At 42.2% G+C, this 18,083-nt stretch overlaps 1 protein-coding gene across 1 annotated transcript in view; it reads left to right on the top strand.

Moving 5' to 3' along the window:
- HECW1 (HECT, C2 and WW domain containing E3 ubiquitin protein ligase 1) overlaps positions 1-18,083 on the top strand; it is a 235,951-nt gene that overhangs the window by 143,061 nt on the left and 74,807 nt on the right. The window contains exons 11-13 of the mRNA XM_049641299.1: positions 5,298-5,437; positions 7,195-7,316; positions 10,078-10,263. Of these exons, the coding sequence (XP_049497256.1) occupies positions 5,298-5,437; positions 7,195-7,316; positions 10,078-10,263 (448 nt within the window). The remainder of the gene's footprint in view (positions 1-5,297; positions 5,438-7,194; positions 7,317-10,077; positions 10,264-18,083) is intronic.

The raw sequence follows: 18,083 nt of genomic DNA, 5'->3' as shown, positions 1-18,083 counted from the left end.
ACTGGCTGGTTTTTAAGTAACTTTAATTCAAAATAATCAATATGCCAAAATGGCATACTTTAAGGTGGCCTGCCCTGGACCCCATCAAAGGAGTTTCCCTGGACTCCTGACAGCATGATTGTGAAAGTCAGGTGTGTTTGTGCAAGGAGACACACACTGAGAAATGCAGACAGAGTGCACAAAGCAGCCTATGGTGACCACACTCAAACTTGGCCATTCCCCAAACTTAGCACACCCTTCCTAGCCTTTATAGCTTTGCCACGTGCTCCTACTGCACAGACGTCCCTCACTGTCTGCCTTCCACCTGGTATCCGTCTCCATTCTGCAAAGGCTCAATGAGAACATCGTGTGGTCCCGGAAATCTTCCCAGAACCCTCCAAACAGAGCCCGTGGTCACCTCTACTACAACCCTATGACTGATCGTGCCTGCCTCGAGCACAGTCCTTACCTTCCATCTTATTCTTCTCTGTATCCCTGCCAGTGCCTGGGATGGTGCCAGAGTTTAACAGGACTCAGTGTAAGACAGTTTCTCTAGTTAATTCTTACACTTTCAGAATATCCTGAATTAATTAAATTTACCTTCACAGATATTTATTGAGCAAACAGAAGATAGAAGTATATATTCGCATTTTAAATAATACACTTAAGGTTGGTTTTTTAGTTATTTGGATGAAGTTTTTCTATTATTGAGAAATGGAATTTTTAAATAGGAAAAAAAAGTGATGTATACATAACTCTTCCACCCCAAGGTTGACCTTTGAAAAAAATCTTACCTCTCTTTAATCTCCATGTACATGCACAGGACTTGCATAGTTGTGATGATAAAATATAGTTAGTTTTATATTCACATTTCACTTGCCACACTATAAGCATTTTCCTATTGCTACATAGCCTTAAGAGTATCATTTAGATGGTTGTGTAGTATTCCAATGAATGGATGTACTTTAGTTAATTTGCCATTTTATTGGATGTTTTCCTCGCTGCTTTTTATCACTATTTTGGATGAGGCTAAAGTTCCTGTTAAATATTAGTATTGTCTTATGTAGAATGTTTCCTGGGGGTTATAGTTCCAAAAGAGCAGGCCAAGGGGGATCACTGTGGTTTTGGTATTTGATATCAATGCCTAAATGTTTTTTAAAGTGTTTCTGCGGTTTCAGTATGCCAGCAACAATAGCTTTACTTGGTCTTGTCTGTTGGTATGTTTTTGTTGACTTAAGAGGTGCTCCTGGTATTTTGGTTCTTCTTTAGTTTCACTTCTTACAGGGAGGGTCAACTTTTGTTTCCTTAAGCTTTTCTTTTACCAAGTGTAGCTCCTCCCTTGAGAGTTGTGTGTTCTTGGGCTTTGTTTGGGTTTTGTTTGCTTTGGCTTGGTTTTGGAAGGTTTTTTCCCTGTTTGGTTTTGTGTGTGCCTGTGAGGGGAGGGCTGTTCATTTATAAATTAGATATTCCAGTTGTCTTTCTTACCAATTTCCATAAACTCTTTATATAAAATTTGGCCTTTTGCTGAAAAAAAAAAAAAAGTCAGTGATGACACTGAAGGATGGTTCTTGATGAAATGTAAGAGAACCTGCTTTCTGACTCCCTCTCTCATCTTTAAAGCAGAGCAAGCTTCTAAGGCTGCCAACCTGCCCTTGCTGAGTGATCCCTCCACAAACTGCTGAGTGACCTTCTTCCCCAAAACTTCCCCTATACTTCAGCAAAGATCAGGGTGGTACCTGAAATTTGAGGCAGTAAGGCACAAGACAACCAAGGTCCAACTGCGGACGCAGCAGGTTGCGAAATTACTGACATCTTCATCATCAAATGAGATCATATTTGTTCATTAAAATTCTCTTCTGTGGTCACTGCTCTTTGGGAAGGAAATGTGAGGCTACAACTTTGTTTGTCTAAGCTCTGTTCTGAGTATCTACTGCCGAGTAACAAACCACCCAAACCTGGTGGTGTAAAACAATGATAATTTATTGCTACCATCATTATTATTATCATTATTGTTACTTGTCATTGTTCTCATGGTTGACTGGGTTCAGTGAAGCCATTTTCTCTCGGGGTATCTTATGGTTGTAGTAAGAGTGGGCTGGGGCTGGTGACCCATATATCTGGAGGTTCATGCTGGCTGTTGGCTGGGACCTCAGCTGTGACTGTCAGCCAGAATACCTACATGTGGACTTCCGTGTAGCCTGGGTTTCCTCACAGCATGGCTACAGCATTCCATTACAAACTGTCACTTACATTATTGTCAGTTAGTCAAGGTCACCACACGATCTTCCCAGACTCAAGGGGAGGGGGCATTGATTCTACTTCTTAAGAGATGAGTCTAGAAGGTTCTAGAAGAGCATGTGGGACTAAAAATATTATTGAACCATTTTTGGAAAATGCAACCTGCCATGAGTCATTTAGGGGATCCTCCCGGCAGCAGCTCCCTTGATCTTTGGCAGGCCCCATGCCTCCCCTGGTCAAAGTTGCACACTTACTCCCACCATGGGGCACTCCCTGAGTTCCAACAAAGAGAACACCTCAGACAGCCATCCTTCCTGACCTTCCCCACAAGGGGGTAAATAAACATGGGTATTTCTCTGTACAATTCTTTGCTCATTCCTGCCCCCTCCATGTTTTCTTATTAGAGGCCTTCTCAGGAATGCCTCACAGTAACTGCTACAGGCGAAGGTGTCTTCTGACAGGTGTCAGGAGTGAGTGGCTGAGCCTCTCTAGATAAAATACAATGTAAAGAAACAACCAGTGATTCTTAAATGTAGATGTAGGTAATGCTACCTGAAGAACTTCTTAGAAATGCAGATTTCAATTTTATTTCAATATCTGTGATTATAACAGTTACTCAGCTGATTCTCTCCCAAGTGGTCAGTCTAGAGACCACACTTGAGAAAAAAATTCTTTTTTAAGGTCAGGGAAAGAGGTCACTGGTCTTCAGAAGCCCTGCCACAACAGACCTTGTCTATCATGGTACGTCCCCCTCGCCCCATGTTAGACTGCATTTGCAGACCTGGTTATTCACTGCTCCCCAGATTCTCGCTCTCCTCCTCTTCATACCTCTTCCTCTACCCTCATATCTCTTCCCTGGGCACAAGACTCATACAGCAACCATCGTTCCCTTGGCTGTTGTCACTTGTATGATCTTAACGACCTCCAAGTCAAGTATCCAAATCCACACCAAATTTTCCCTCCCCACCTGCCTGTCCTCCTCTTAAGTGTTGACTCCTTCACCTGCCTTCACAACTGTGTCCTCTGTCTTCAACCTCCACATCCAGGCAGGCCCCAAGTCCTATTGAGTCTACTTGTAAAATCACACAAATTCTATGGCTAAATTTCTCTTGAATTTGGCTTTTTCCCCCATTCAGGCTGTGCCTTGAGGAAAAGGGAAGCTGAATCCTGGTCATGTGCCTCAGCAGGCTGAGACATTAGGCAAAACAGAGGTTATATGGGGAGGAAAAGGAGGCTACCCGGCATGGAGGAAGGAGAGCAGGGGAACAACACAGCTGGACATCTGCCTACAAAATACAGCGTGAATTACACAGAGCAGGCTATCAGGGGCAGGGAGGTTTAGGAAATTTCTCTGAGGATTTTGGGGGCAGAGGTAGGAGATCTTAGTATCCCTGCAGTGTGTGGGTGCCCCCCCACCCCCAGCAGCATGCCTGCAGAGCCACCATGACCCACCATCCTTGCCCGGGTCCAAGCCTTTAGCACCTCCAGCCTAGACTGCTGCTGTGGCTGGTTCCCAGCTGCTTTCCCTAATTCACACTCTCCTCCTCCAATGGATTCCCCACCCAGATGGCATCATCATCCTCAGTGCATAGCTCAGCCTCTCTCTCTTTTTCAGCAGCTAGCCAGCCCCTACATCAGTGGTTCTCAGAATTGGTCCCTGGACCAACAGCATCAGCATCACCTGGGAATGAGTTAGAAATGCAAACTCTTGCCTCCTCCCTCCCCAGACCTTCTGGATCCGAGAAATTCTGGGAGGGGGGGCCAGCAATCTGTGCTTTAACAAAGCTGCAGGTGATTCAGACACAGGTCAAGTTGGCAACTCTGTGCCTAGAGAATCACATTCAAACTGTGGCCAGGGCATCCTGTCAGCACTCCCCACCTCCCCCTCCCGCCCCCCCGATGCCTTAGTACCGCCCGGGAACCACACACCCTGATGCCACCCCTACGCATCTGAGAGTCCCCCAGGTGAACCCTTCTGTACATGGTAGTCCACATTCTTTCCCTACAAGCTTCCCAAAAGGTTCACACTGACTTCAAAATATATACAGCTTGGGTGGGGTGCCTGGGTAGCTTTGTCAGTTAAGTGTCCAACTCTTGATTTAGGCTCAGGTCATGATCTCCCACTTCATGGGATCAAGTCCTGCATCAGGGTCTGCACTGTCAGCCCAGAGCCTGCTTGGGATTTTCTCTTTCTCTCTCTCTCAAAATAAATATATAAACATTAAAATATATATGTGTGTGTGTGTGTGTGTGTGTATATGTATATATATATATATATATATATATATATATATATACATGCAGCTAGGTGTTTCCGCATCTATGTCTTACACATCAGGACAGTTAATTCACGTTGCTAGAGTCATGGCTTATATTCTGTCCCCCCCCTTGTCCTGTCTTGACTATGTATGTTCAGAGGGTGATATCCTATTCTCATCCTGACTTTGATCTAAAAGTCCAGGATACAGCCTGGGCATATTGGAAGAGTTAGTAAATATTTAGCAAGTACCTGGCCAACTGCCAACTGACTGATTCCCCAACTGGGGAAGAAAAATAAAATGAGCCTTCAAATCAGCAGAAAACATTCATTTGTCAGCCAGCATGTGTCTAACATTTAATATTTCCACAATTCCTGCCCGTGGTATCAGTTACCTGTCGGAGAAAAGTAAGTGAGCAGGACTGTTATTCTGGCTCGTAGACTTGTCACAATAACGTAAAGGTAATGTGATATCTTAGTTACAACGTTTAAATTACTTCCCATACCATTATTTTGGACTTAGCCTGGTTTTGTTTAATGCAGGGCAGAGGCTGTTTTTGTGACTAGTTATTATTTGTGTTGATGTGTAAAATGTCACTATACTTGAAACTCATCACAGTTTACAAAACAAAAAGAAGTGTAGCCATCCAGAGATAGTTGTCTTGTTAATTGTTTTGGTATCTTATGGGAATTTTAAGCATTTCTTTCCTGACATCCAAGACAATTCTTCACAGATTTCTCCAGTTATCTGATTCAGAACATCAGCCCCCAACAAGCCAATAAGCAAAAGTTAATTCCTGTCTTTCCATTTTCTGATGCAAAGGTATCAAAATATTCAGCGAACCATTGCAACAGAGAGACCAGAAGAAGATTCTGGAGGCCAAAGTTGTGAGCAGGTCCCAACAGGAGGCAGTGGAGGTGGTGGGAGCGACTCAGAGGCTGACTCTTCTCAATCAAGCTTAGGTATGGGAGGAGGGGGGCCGAGACTCCTGGGATGGCATTCAGCGGCAGTGTGACAGAGAGTGTGAGCCCCTGCCCTGCCTTGTGGGATGGTGCCTCGCAGTGGGCCTTGGGAATGGAATTGGGGAGGTCAGGGTGGAGGGGAAAGAGGCTTGGTGCCAGCAGGGAGAAACAGACAGGAGTTTCCTACCAGGAACATCAAGGAGAAGTGAATTCACAGTAAGAGAACTCATACTTGTGCATCAAGGCAATTTGTTCAGTGGCCTAATCATTTCGTGTTAAGTAAATTTATCTGTTGGTGTCCTAAGGATTTTCCACTTATAGATAAAACATGCAATGAAATTTCACAGTCTACTTCAAAGAAGCCCCATGACAACACTAGGAATAATTATTTGTTTGCATTTAGAATAAAATACAATTCCCCCTGAGGGAGCAACCTGGAGTAAAGAGGTTTTCCGGAGAGTTTACCTGATGCACTCCACCCCGGAGTCTGTTTACCTAATACTGTAGGCGAGGCATCTGCCAGGGGTCTGCTTTTCATGTCTCCAAATCTGCCTGAGTGGGGCTCAGACAAGAATATTCGAAAGGCATAGGAGACTGCCTTCAGCTTTTTATACCTGTGATGATGTAAGCTTATCACCGTGACATCCTAATAATCCCCTCTCTCTTAAATTGGGTTACATGACAGCACACTGGAAGCAGTGAGCAAGCAGGAATGTGCCTCCCGTTCTGCCAGCTCGCAGCTGCCTACAGTGATGCAGATTAGTGGACATTTTCATGTGTGTACACAGTCCCACCAACAATTGTAACTGCATCCATTCTATTCATTTTACCACATATGGTAGCTAAACTTACTGGCTTACGTTTTTCTGTTATTAATTTCTTCGACCTCTGGGAGAGATGTGGTAAAGTGGTTGAGTAATTAAAAACATTAGGAAAACAATAAACAGAAAATTTCTTTCTGAGTTTGGTATTAGATCCCTTGGCATTTGCTGTGTAACAAACTATCCCAAAGTGTAGTACCTTAAACTCCCAGTCCTGCATCTTTCCCACAGGTGAGCCATTGGCACTGAGCTCCGCAGGGCTCACGCATGCATCCTGGGTCAGCTATCAAACTAGCCACTGGCTGGCCGGCCTGAGAGGACCTCAGTTGGGCCGGCTTGTCCCTATTCCCCGTAGTGTCTCATCTTGCACCAGGGTAGGCCAAGCTTGTCCTCACGGAGGTGCAGGGTTCTCAGAGAGAGTGGGGACACACAGACTTCTTGAAACCCTGGCTCAGAACTTCTGCCAAATCCTGTTTCTTAATGCAAGGTACAAGGTTGGCTCAATTCACCAAGGGGAGAGGCACAAGGCTACCCCAGCTCCCCAAGGGGAGAAGCTGCAGTCTTGTACAGGTGGGTGTGGATGCAGGGAGGGCAAGAATTGTGCTCCTTCCTGCAAACAGCCAAGCTATGGTTAGCAACTCATAAAGAGAATAAGAAGTAAAGTCATTGTAATAAAAGGGACAAGATGTTCAAGGACCTGAGCCTAACTGAAGTTATGCAGAAGGTCTCTTAGGAAGCAATGACTCTTAACTGGCACACACAAAGTGATACGACACCTGCTCCTATCACTGTGACACCTGATCAGATCACCATTCAGAACAACAGTCTGTTCCAGCTGTCTGGGTGAAGGCTTGTGTGCTGCTGTTGTAGAGAGAAGCACTGTATTTGAAATGCCTTTTCTGATGCATCCTTTGCTTTGCTTCACTTTTTTTCCAGATCTGAGGAGAGAAGGGTCACTTTCTCCAGTGAACTCACAAAAAATCACCTTGTTGCTGCAGTCCCCAGCAGTGAAGTTCATTACCAATCCCGAGTTTTTCACTGTACTACACGCCAATTATGTAAGTGCTCCAGAACGCATAAAGAGCCCACCTGGCTCCCATCGAACCCAAAACACTCTTTTGCAAAGTTGTTTGATAGATTAAAGAGGGTAGCATTTTAACCCTGGCAAGATTGAAAAAACAAAAAAAAAACCACCTCAGCCCACTGTTTTTGTTCTCTGTGAGTCTCCCAAAAAGGAGAAAAGCTGGATTGGCCATGCTGTTGCTTCTTCAATTTTGTTAGGCTCAAATGTATTAATGTCAGTGAAAGTGGTTCAGAAGTAAATGCATGTTTCTCTTACTGTTAAAATTTTAAAGGAACAAGATTCTGAAGTTGACAGATTCCCTTCAGCCTGGATTATATTATAAAATCACTTTCATTAAAGAAATTTTGAAATAGATTTCTCCTAGATAAATATCTAGTTTTCCTTTTAATAAAACTAGTTGTTTAAGTATCATGCTTAAGTAATATTTGATGTGAGTTTTACATACAGTTTTTCTTTTTCTTTTTTCTTTTTTTTTTTTTTTTTGTATTTTCAGGAAAGCAATGACATGCTATCACTATATTCATTAATCCTTTCATTTGACAAACATTTTCTGTGGACAGATACAGACCTAGGTGCTGGCATTACAGAGACAGTATGACACCTGAACGGTACAAGCTGCCCAATTTCTGCAGCAACAGACATGTACAAAGACCAGCGTGATGAGTCAGGACAGGGCCTGACCTCAGGGAGGAGTGAAATGCTCTGAGAACACAGGAGATATAACACAGGGGAGCCATCCCTGATGAGGCAACTGCTGAATTGAGTCATAAAGGTTGAAAGTTGGTGGGGAGAAGCTCCAGAGAGAGGGAGAGAGGACACAGCTGTGACCCAACCCAGCCGGGGGTTGGGTCTGTGAGGGTGGGATGTGGTGACCCACAAAGCTGGGAAGAGGGGCTGGAGAATGAGTAGCAAAATGCAGGGTAAATCATGAAAAGGAGCCTGGCTCTACTTGGAAAGGAACCAACAACAGTCCTAGGCATTTGTGTCACATGGTCCAACGTTTGATTCAACATCTTCTCGAGCAGAAGTGCAGGAAAGATGAAGGAGCTGTGAGGCTAGAGGCTGATCCAGGCTCATAACTGAGAGATGATGGAGGCCCGCCCTAAGGAAGGGGCCAGGAGAATGGAAAGGGGGACAATTGTGATGGAGGAGTGGTGGGAGTGAGGACTGGAGAAAGTCTGAGTCCTTTCCACTTTGGGCACCTGAGTTAGGGGGTGTTTCCATTAGCAGGTGCAATTGTTTGATTAGGTGACAGAGGCTATGGCTGGGGAGGAGACCAGTTTTTAGCAGGTTATATTTGAGAAGCTACTGGGACATCCATTGTTAGACCCAGAGCATCTGCCCACTAGTACAGGGATGAGTCACAAAGGGGGACACAGATGCGGGATATTGGTGCCCTGGAGCACTGGGCCAGCAAGCAGTGTTTGCTTTCACCACATGCACACCAGCCCTGTGCACCATTTGGTGTCGTAGACTCTGGTTCTAAAGTTCTTTCTTGTCCAGCAAGGAAGCAGGATACAGGATTAAAATGCGAGATGGCTAATGTCCAGGAGGAGACAAGAGCCCTGATTAAGGGTCCTTGCTCTGTTTTTATTAGGATCAGAAGTCTTACAAACATGGTGATGGACGTGCACAAAGAGACAGTAAATCTGTGAACATTAACTCATGGGTGTGAGGGAAAGGGGGCTTCGAAGATATCCAGTGTTAGAGGTTTGGGTCAGTATAAAACAAAATCCTGGTGCTGGGCAGATGGTTGTTAACGGAAGACATGAGGTGCTGTGTCTGTTTATTTTAGCTCCCTAGGGGATAAGAAAGCTAAAGCATGCTACCTCAGGGTCAACAAGGTGCCTTTATTTTGCTAATTAGCTCTGCTTTGAGCAACTTCATCCAGCAGAGGTCTATAGCCCTATTTACCTGTTTACCTAATCTGGTCCTTCCTTCCTGTGAAAGCAGCTTTCTGCCATAGTACTAAATTGGGGGGTATAACCACCCTCAATACCTAATCTTATTTACCTCATATACCTTTGCATTGGGGCCTTTGCCCCACCCTCTTTATACTGGGGCCTTTGCCTGGCCCTCTCTACACCTATTTACCTAATCTTGTTTACCCAAACTTGGGTGTGAGCATCCTATGGCTTTGTAATTCTTTATGCCTTGTTAACCCATCAGTGCAGGGTCAGGGAATTCCTAAACTTATTTCCCACAATTTGGCACAATTGCAAACTCCTGAAACTTTCTTCCTGTCTTCTCATCTCCAACTCGTCCACACGCAAAGGTCCAGCCTTAAATCCCCAGGGACCTTAAGTTAATCCTCCTTGTTACAGACCTATAAGAGGAGGGAGGGCAGACCTGTGCAGACTAGGAAGGAAGGGTGGAGGAGAGAGCAGCAATGGTCCCAACGGTGGAAGGAGACTCAAGAGAGCCCAGTCCGGTGCTGACTGACAGAGGAGGGACGAGGGGCAGGAGAGCCTTTGAGATGCACCCGGAGGTCGACAGTGTCCAAGGTTGCAGAGGAGCTTTGGGTAGAGATTGCCAACAGGCCCATGTGTGTTTACGGTGCACATTTAATTTGGGGGCAAGATCTCCACCTCTGAGGTTTCCCCCTCAAGGCTCACAATAAATCACTGTGTTAGCTATCAGGTTACACTTCGTGGCACTCAAAGTGTACTTGGTCTGTGTTTTTCTTACCCACCCCCTCCCACACCCCACCCAAATTGTCCCTGACCCCCTCTCAGGGTGCCTACCGAGTCTTCACCAGTAGCACCTGCTTAAAGCACATGATTCTGAAAGTCCGGCGGGACGCTCGCAATTTCGAACGTTACCAGCACAACCGTGACTTGGTGAATTTCATCAACATGTTTGCAGACACGCGGCTGGAATTGCCCCGGGGCTGGGAGATCAAAACGGACCAGCAGGGAAAGGTGAGTGTGCCTGTCATTAAACAGGCTCTTTATGTGAAAGAGAAAACCCATGAGAAAGTGAGCAGGGAAATTGTGAGGACAGGAAAGTCTGTGTCTCAGAGATGTGCCATCAGCTACCAGGAAGAAGAGAGAGGTAACTATTCACAGCAGGGTTTCCATCCTGTATGGGAAGTTTAGCGGCATCCCTGGCCTCTGCCCAGTGATGCCAATAGCATCCCCACCAACTTGGGATATTGCTATATGTCCCCTGGAGGGTATAATCATCATGCCCATTTGAGAACTATTGTTTCCATGATTTTAAATTTAGGTTTGGAACCTGAAACCAGAGTCTGTTCAATGACCTTTCTGTTGTTATGCCTCCTTAGACAGCTAACTCTCAGGGAATGAAATTATTAGTTAAATGGGAGTGACATTATTAGATTACTTGTTGTGATTTTCCTAATAAGCCTTCAGTTCTCATTAAAACAGCCTGACAAACAGGTAGGGTGTATTAGGCCCATGTGATGTTATTGGCTTGCATTGTGCCTTCGTGTGACCTTAACCAAATTGATCTTTCCCAGTGATGTTTTGGAAGCGTAGTTGAGTTTGCTAAAACAAACATGTTTTTTTCTTAATCACTATCAGTGACATCAAGGTATTCATAGGACAGGCTTAACTGTTTATTAAAGAATAGTCTCTGTGTATTCCTTTATGATCTGCGGAAGGGAGAATCCCTCCCTTTTTTGGGGTCAAAGGAATCAGAAATTTTGTCAGAAGACATGTCTCAGGGGGAAACTACATTACACAGCTCCTATGCCCTGTGATGGTCAATGTGCAAAGCTGCAGTTCCCCAAAGTAGGTTTATAGGGCATCGTTGTCCCCTGGGATCCACAAATTCCTCCCCACAAACCCTTAGCATGTCTCAGAATCTGGCTCTCTGGAGTGTGTGGAGAAAGGATTTCCACCAATGCAAGTGTGTTAGTTCCATAAGACTGTCTGATCGGCTCCTGTGTGGTTGGATGAGTTGGAAGACAGTTGGGATAGGGGGCAGGGGTGGCTTTGTGTAGTAGAAAGGCCACCATAGCCAGAATCTGCTCCTCGGGACCTCCTCTTTTACCATATGTGTCTTCCACTTGGAGAATGACAGTGGTTTATGCTGGGAGGACTTGGAAATGTGTGTTAGGGTGGGAAATAAAGCCTGAGCCGGAACAGAAAGTAAAGGAGCATCTCATCAGAGCTGGGGTGCGCATGCCTCATCTCAGTGGTCTGTGGTGGCCCTAGATACATTTATTGGTTAACCAAGCTGCGAAGAGTACACCACTATGAATCAATGAACAGAAGGGGTCACTATGGTGTATTATGCAAATAGCCCATGCTCATGCAAACACCTTGCTTAGACTCAGATCACCATGAGGCCATGACTGCAGCTCTCACACTAGGGTTCAAACAGCAGGAGGCCCAGTGGGATGCCAGGGAAAACCCCCTCCCAGTGCCATCAGTCCTGGTCCTCCGTGGTCCACGTGGCCTCCTGGTCATCACAGTAGCAAAGAAGCACAGCAGCTGAGACATGCACCAAGAATTTTAGTCATCTTGAAGTGCATATTTCTGGAAAAACATTTCCCCCCTAATTTTGTTTAGTGAGATGGTATCATATACAAAAAAAGAAAGAAAAAGTCTGCATCTAAAATGAAAGGGCTTGGGGAGCCTGGGTGGCTCAGTCAGTTAAGTGTCTGACTTCGGCTCAGGTCATGATCTCGCGGTCCGTGAGTTCGAGCCCTGCATCGGGCTCTGTGCTGACAGCTCAGAGCCTGGAGCCTGCTTCAAATTCTGTGTCTCCCTCTCTCTGCTCTCTCTCTCTGCTCTCCCTCCCCCACTCTCTCCCTCTCTCTCTCTCTCTCTCTCTCTCTCTCAAAAATAAACTCTAAAAAAAATTTTTTTTAAAGAAATGTGTCATCACAACCCACAGAGTAAAGAGCAACAATGGAGGATAGAGGGGAAAATAGGAGGAGGGGGATGTGTAAAAGGCTGCCCCATCCCATTCTAAACACGTTGACTGGGGGCAAGTCCCTTTATAGCTGAGCCCCACGTTATCATAAAGTAGCAGTAATAATGCCTGCCTTCATGATTTTATAGCCAGATGTAAAGAGCAAATAAGTGGATGTGGGAATGAATCTATGATAATACAGCAGATTAGTAATATCTGCTGTTCTTCCTCTTGATGCTGTGGGAAATATCCACACACAAAAATCCAACATCAAGACTGGCAACTGGGAAGAATGCGAGAATACCTCATTGCTAAAGCCCATCAATGATGGGAATAGGTTGAGAAAAATATTTTTGGACTATATCCTACAGGCTCAGCCCTCTGACTTGGAAAGAATGTGCTGCAAAGGAGCCTGGGATTTAGGAAACCCACTCACCGAGAAATGGTGTGGTGATAGCTCTCTATGCAAAAGCCATCTTCATAGATGGCCAGAGCAGGTTCCAGAATGCCACATCACCTTCTCATCCCATCTGCTTCTTGCTTTATTAACACATGCAGAGACGACAGCCTTCGTTTTTAGTGTATATCGTAGTAGGAATAGAAGGACCAGGACTAGCTGTTTGGGGTCTTTGATCATCCCCACAAAGGGTGACAGGGACAGACCTCTGAGAGTTGCACCACTTCAAGAGGACTGGAATAAAGGACCAAATGGCATCTGACTCATCTCTTGTCTTGGAAAGGACACAGCCTCCTACCAACTTTGGTAGAGATTGTGTATGGGCTTCAAGTGGGTCTAGGCCTGAGCCGATGAGGGGGCTCATCCACCAGAGACGGGGTGGGGCTGCAGGTTTGAGGGCAGGTTTGCGGGCCCTATCTGGGGCCCGGATGAGGCAGAGGCAACCTCTACAAAGGAATGGACACACAACAGCAAAGTTAAAAGGAGCCTATGAAGACTAAACTACGACATGAAGGAAACAGAATCTTTATCTGAGAAAAAATATATCTCATAGTATAATATTCTTCAGAAAACAGAAACATTTCAAAGGTATCTGATTATCATCCACAAAATGTTTAGGAGAACTTGACTTCTATTGAGTGAGAAGCAGCAGCCACAAACAGAAAAAAAAAGCTGAGAAGAAGCAGATATAAGAAAAAAGAACTACCATGTGATCTGGCAATCCCACTTCTGAGTATATATCCAAAAGAATTGAAATCAAAGTCTCAAAGAGCTATCTGAACTCTCATGTTCCTTGAAGCATCATTCACAATAGCAAAAATACAGAAACAAACTAAATGTCCATTGACAGATGAATGGGTAAAGAAAATGTGGTATATAAGAAAGGAGGTGGGTGAGGGGATGGGTGAAATAGGTGATGGGAATTAAGGAGTGCATTTGTTGTGATGAGCACCAGATGATGTAAGAAAGCGTTGAATCACTATATTGTATACCTGAAACTAATATTACACTGAATGTTAACTAAGTGGATTAAAATAAAAACTTTAAAAAAAAAGATGTGTTTGTAAACTTATGTGTAGAAGCATATGGGAATAGAGCTGCTTTTAATTCAGTGAAACTACACAGTACATAATGTATCTTTCAGGTAACATCTTTTATTAAGACCTAAGTGTTAAACAGGTGTTGGCAAGGATGTGGATGAGGGGGTACCCTCTTGCACTGGAAATGCATTTCCTCTTGGTGGAAATGCATACTGATGCAAACACTCTGGAAAACAGTATGGAGATTCTTCAGAGAGTTAAAAATAGAACTACCCTACAATCCAGCAATTGCACTACTAGGTATTTAAACCCAAAGGGATACACGCACCCCAATGTTTATAGCAGCATGATCTATAATCATCAGATTATGGAAAGAGCCCAAATGTCCATAGACTGATGAATGGATAAAGAAGATATGGTGTATATATACAATAAAATATTACCCAGCTATAAAAAAGAATGAAATCTTGCCATTTGCAATGACATGGATGGAGCTAGAGAATATTATGCTAAGTGAAATAAGTCAGTCAGAGAAAGACAAATACCATATGATTTCACTCATGTGGAATTTAAGAAACAAAACAAAGGAGCAAATGGAAAAAAGAGAGAGGCAAACCAAGAACTAGACTCTTAACTATAAAGAACAAACTGATAATTAGTGGAAGGGAAGTGGGTGGGGGACTTGGGTTAAACAGGTGATGAGGATTATTGAGTGCACTTGTGATGAGCACTGGGCACTATAGGAAAATGTTGAATCACTATATTGTACACTTGAAATTAATATTACACTAAATCAACTGGAATTCAGAAACTTATAAAAAATATATGGTATATACATATAGTTGAATATTATTCAACCTTAAAAATGAAGGAAATTCTGACACATGCTACAAGGTGGTTGAACCTAGAAGACATTATGCTCAGTGAAATGAGCCAGTCACAGAGGGACAAATGCTGCACAATTCCCCTTATATGAAGTATCTGAAATAGCCTCAGGGTAACAGAGCCCAATGGTGGTTGCCAGCAACTGGTGCAGGAGGAAATGGGAGTTCAGGTTCAATAGGTGCAGTTTACCAATTATTCAAGATAAGTAAGTTCTAGAGACCTAGAGACCTGCTGCACAACATTGTGTTAACAGTACTGTTCCATCCTGTGCACTTAATACTGTACAATTAAAATTTTGTTAAGAGAGTAAGTCTTATGTTACATGTTCTTACTACAATTTAAAAAAGAAAGAAAGAAAGAAAGAAAGAAAGAAAGAAAGAAAGAAAGGAAGGAAGGAAAAGGGGCACCTGGGTGACTCAGTTGGTTGAGCATCTGACTCTTGGTTTCAGCTCAGGTCATGATCTCACAGTCCATAGGTTCGAGCCCTGCATCAGGCTCCACACTGACAGCTTGGAGCCTGCTTGGAATTCTCTGTCTCCCTCCCTCTCTCTGCACCTCTTCTGCTCACTCCTCTTTCTCTCTCTCAAAATAAATAAATAAACATTAAAAAGGGAAAAGCAGACAAAATAAACGTTTTAAGATTGCAAGGAAAAGCAAAGTGTAATAGCATAGGGATAAAACAGAGCAGAACTGATGCTGTGTAAAATCAAATCACTGATATAGGACATGGAAACTAGCCTCAAAGTGAGGGAGGGAACCAGATTGCAAACAAAGAGGGATAAGGTTAAAAAAAAAAAAGTAAAAACCAAAAAGAACAAGTCTCACCTTTTCAGCAAGGCCTACCCTAACCACCTAATTTAATACAAAAAGCATCCCAAGATCTCTAACCCATGTGTTCCACCATATAATTTATGTATTTGTTAGATTTACTGTTTTCTCTGTTTCTCCTGGCAGAATTCTAAGCTCTTTGAGAAAAGGCATCTTTGTTTGCTCATTGATGAAACCTCAAGGACCTAGAATATTCCAAGCATATAATTGGCAGTCAATAAACATCTCTGTTTGATGAATGATCTATAGATGTTTCTAAAGAAGAAACCAGAATAATAGGTACAGCAGCAAAAATTAAATACTAAATATAAATATTAATTAAATTAAATTATTAATTAAATATTGAAAATAAAACTCTGTTCTAAAATAAATTGTTCAAGTAGGCAGATTAATTGGGCTCACTGAGTTATAGTAAAATCAATTAAAATAAATTCTATATCTACACATACTCTGGAATGTGTAGATGGAGATTTAAAAAAATCTTACCAATGTATAGCCATGATAATATGAAAGTCACCTAAAAAAGGATAAAAATAAGACAAGCTTAAAATTTTCCATTTATACAACTCAACTATAGAAATCCACAGGGCAAAGTGTACAAGTTATTGGTGAGAAAATATTATAGCCCCACAATTCCATATCCAGAAATTGTGTCATTCAAGTGTGAAGACACTAGAAAAATTTCAGAGCTCACATCCTCTTTTCCCTGTCCGAAGTAAACACCAAAAGCCATTTTCCAGATGGCTCACAAATGAAGCAGAACAAGAAATCAATAATGGGGAAAACATAGTATAAATGGACTATGGTAGTGAATATTTATCAATCAAATACAGGAATATTAATACAAATAATTGATTTTAAAATGCTTTAAAATGTTTTGGAAAAGACTCAATAAAATATGGGAAAATATGTATAAGGAAAATGGAATAAATGTATAAAGACAATCTGAATCATATCTCTAGCCTGGAATAAAATTGACAAGGAAGCAGAAAGGGGACCAGAGAACGGGGCAAAGAAGGTTGTGCTAAGTCCCCAGTTGAGTGTAAGAGAAGTCAAATTGGATAATTTGAAAAACAAGGGCTAAATATAGTTATTTGATCAACTTAAAAGGCAACTATTTGTACCATTGAAAACAAGATTGCTGTTTCAAATTCCTACAAAAATAAAATCAAACAAAATACAATTTACATAGTAAAACACCAAAAAATCCACCAGGAAGCAAAGAAATCAGAAATAATAAAAATAAAATAACATAAGCACAGCCAAGCATAATAGTCATAGTGGTAGATGGAAATAGGATAAACCTGCATACCAAAAGGAAAACACTTTCAGATTTAGTAACAAACAGATCCAGCTTATTAAAAGACATACCCAAGAAATGATTCAGAGAGTTTAAAAAATAGAAGAATAAATATTAATAGAATTGGAAAACATTAACAGGAAAATCAGTGGCGGTATATTAATATCATACAAAGGAGAGTTCAAATCCAGAACCATTAAATGGAGTCAAAGTAAGATTTTATATTAATCAATGGCACAACTAAAATAAAGTTACAATAATCATATATCTTATGAGTGAAATAACATCCTGCCATATGAAGAAAACTAGAAGAGAAATACAAAAGGAAATGAAATAAATACACAATAGGAAAATGTGTTTTATATCCATCAGTTTGACAAGCAGACGAAGTAAGTCAGGATTTGAATAATTTTGTATTAATGGAACATATATACTTTTGTTAAAAATAGAGCTAACATAGAGCTTAATTACATACAATTTTATTTGTCAATTGTACCTCAATAAAGGTGGAAAAAATAGAGATTACATGAATGGATAAACAAAATGTGCTATGTGCAAACAGTGGAAGATTATGCATCCTTAAAAAGGAATGAAATTCTGACACATGTCGCAACATGGATGGACCTTGAAAACATGCTAAGTGAAGCAAGTCAGAAACAAAAGGACAAGTATTATATTTCACATGAGGTATCTAAAAGTAGTCAAATTCATAGAGACAGAAACTAGAATAGAAGTTCTCAGGGGCTGGGGGAGGGAGGCAATGAGGGGTTAGTGTTTAATGAGTACAGAGTTTCAGTCTTGGAAGATGAAAAAGTTCGGGAGATGAATAGTGGTGATCGTTGCATGACACTCAGAATGTACTTAATGCCACTAAATTGGACACTTAAAAATTATTAAAAGGGCAAAATTTGTGTTTTGGACATTTTACCACAATCTTTTTAATAAGGAATAAATAGTTTACAACTTCTTTACAAGATCCTATGGAACATTTTTTTAGGGGATAATATTTTGTAACACAAAGGAAACAAAAAAGCATAAAATACTCATGTTGCATTCCATGGCCATAAGTAATAGAGCTAAATTTTAAACAACAAATTTAAAGTCAGTCAGAAGAAGACAAATACCATAGGGTTTCACTGTATGTGGAATTTAAGAAATGAAACAGATGAACATGGTGGGGGGTGGGGGCAGAGAGAGAGGTAAACCATAATACAGACTCTTAAATGTAGAGAACAAACTGAGGGTTGATAGAAGGATGTGGGTGGGGGATGGGCTAGATGGTTGATGGGGATTAAGGAGGGTACTTGTTAGGATGAGCACTGGGTGTAATATGTGAGTGTTGAATCA

Source organism: Panthera uncia, chromosome A2 (genome assembly GCF_023721935.1).
Source record: "Panthera uncia isolate 11264 chromosome A2, Puncia_PCG_1.0, whole genome shotgun sequence".
Taxonomy (NCBI): Eukaryota; Metazoa; Chordata; class Mammalia; order Carnivora; family Felidae; genus Panthera; species Panthera uncia.
Note: the sequence above shows the minus strand (reverse complement) of the source record. Positions and strands in the feature narration are given on the sequence as shown.